General features: G+C 51.5%; 1 protein-coding gene across 1 annotated transcript in view; it reads right to left on the reverse strand.

Annotated features, from left to right (window-relative positions):
• Positions 1 to 546: 546 nt before the first annotated feature.
• Positions 547 to 2,299, reverse strand: part of UVRAG (UV radiation resistance associated) — a gene marked incomplete at its 5' end in the record, with an annotated part of 56,867 nt that continues 55,114 nt past the window's right edge. The window contains one exon of the mRNA XM_015406511.1: positions 547 to 716. Coding sequence (XP_015261997.1) covers positions 547 to 716 — 170 coding nt within the window. The remainder of the gene's footprint in view (positions 717 to 2,299) is intronic.

Below are 2,299 nucleotides of genomic sequence, written 5' to 3' on the forward strand. Positions count from 1 at the left end.
CAGAACTGTGGCTTGCCCAAGGTCATCCAGCAGGTGCAAGTGGAGGAGTGGGGGTATCAAACCCAGTTCTCCCAGATTAGAGTCCACGCACTTAACCACCACACCAAACTGGCTCTGGTAAGTAGGTAGGTAGGTAGGTAGGTAGGCGGAAGAAAAGGAAGAGATTGGATTTATACCCCGCCCTTCACTACCCAAAGGTGTCTCAAAGTGGCTTACAAATTCCTTTCCCTTCCCCTCCCCACAACAGACACCCTGGGAGGTAGGCGGGGCTGAAAGAGCTCTGACAGAAACTGCTCTTTTTCAAGAACAGCTCTTACCAGAACTACGGCTTGCCCAAGGTCATCCAGCAGGTGCAAGTGGAGGAGTGGGGAATCAAACCCGGTTCTCCCAGATTAGAGTCCGCGCACTTAACCACTACTCCAAACTGGCTCTCGGAAGACTCTGCGTGCAAACTGTGAGCGTGTTTATACCGCTGTCGATTCCCGTGCTTTTTCTAAACCTGTCCGAATATCAGCACCACACTCAAAAAAGAGGTTAAACAGTCACTCACTCTCTTTCCTTCTCGGTCAGCTTGTCATTGATGTTATCTTTGATGGTAGACCTGGAGCCCTTGTGGATGATTGGATACCTGAGCGGCACTTGCAGGAAGAAGGAGATCATGGAGACTAAGTGCGCCGTGTAGCCCAGGGCGACGGCAATGCTCCCATCATCCTTTGCTGTAAAGGAAAAGAACACAGAGCCGGGGGTCACTCCCAGGAGCGGGTCACCAGCATGTTCTCAAGCAGCCTCCTTTCTTCCTCTCCCGCCCCTAATTTCTTATTAGTGTGACAAGGACCTAGTAGGTGATATGAAAGATCTCAGCCTGAGACCCTGGAGAGCTCCTGCCAGTCTGAGTAGACAAGACTGACTTTGATGGGTCGAGGGTCTGATTCAGTGGGACGTGATTTTCATGTGTTCTATCTATCTATCTATCTATCTATCTATCTATCTATCATCTATCTATCATCTATCTATCTATCATCTATCTATCCATCTATCTATCCATCTATCTATCTATCCATCTATCTAGAACAGAACACACTTGAGTGGCCCAGCTTCATTCTAAGCCCTCTCGGCTTCTTGATCCCACGTCAAAGATGGCTTCGCTCATCTGTTTCCGAGGCCATACCTGTCCCCTGCTGCCAACTTAAGAAGAAGAGGAGGAGACTGGATTTATACCCTGCCCTTCACTACCCAAAGGTGTCTCATAACGGCTTACAATCTCCTTTCCCTTCCCTTCCCCTCCCCACAACAGGCACCCTGTGAGGTAGGCGGGGCTGAGAGAGCTCTCTCTCGAGGACTGCTCTTTTTCAAGAACAGCTCTTATCAGAACTACGACTTGCCCAAGGTCATCCAGCAGGTGCAAGTGGAGGAGAGGGGAATCAAACCTGGTTCTCCCAGATTAGAGTCTGTGCATTTACAAGAAGAAAGATTGGATTTATACCCCACCCTTCATTACCTGAAGGAGTCTCAGAGCGGCTCACAATCTCCTTTCCCTTCCCCTCCCCACAACAGGCACCCTGTGAGGGAGGCGGGGCTGAGAGAGCTCTCTCGAGGACTGCTCCTGAGAGAACAGCGCTGAGAGAACTTGTGACTGACCCAGGGTCACCCAGCTGGCTGCATGTGGAGGAGTGGGGAGTCAAACCCGGTTCTCCCGGATTAGATTCCGCTGCTCCTATCCACCACACCAGGCCGTTTCCCTTAGCCTCTACTACACACCTTGTGCTACGTCTGCGGGAGTCTCATGAATACATGAAGCTGCCTTCTACTGAATCTCCAGGGGTGCAGGCAGAGGTCTTTCACAACACCTAGGAAACTGGCCCTTTTAGTGGGAGACGGTGGGGACCGAACCCGCCACCTTCTGCACGCCAGACTAGGGTTGCCAATCTCCAAGTGGCACCTGCAGATCTCCTGCTATTACAACTGATCTCCAGATGACCAAGATTAGATCCCCCTGGAGAAAACGTCAGCTTTGGAGGGTGGACTCTCCCCTCCCCAAACCCCGTCCCGTCCCCGGCTCCACCCCCAAAAGCTTCAGGTGTTTCCCAACCCAGAACTGGCAACCCTAGGCCGAAGGGATGCTGTCCCGCTAAGACACCTCTCTCTCACATCATACCTGCCGTTCTCCATCTACTCCCAACCATCGCTCAAAGTGCACAAGCAGACTCTCTTGGCTCGGAGGCTGCCATTAATAGTCTCGTCCTCCTTGTGTTTTCATATGCAACTTTCAAACCCTTAAAAGCTTTAGACCTCGGAAGAG

This window comes from Gekko japonicus, unplaced genomic scaffold, assembly GCF_001447785.1.
Source record: "Gekko japonicus isolate JY-2015 unplaced genomic scaffold, Gekko_japonicus_V1.1 scaffold5254, whole genome shotgun sequence".
NCBI classification, from domain to species: Eukaryota; Metazoa; Chordata; class Lepidosauria; order Squamata; family Gekkonidae; genus Gekko; species Gekko japonicus.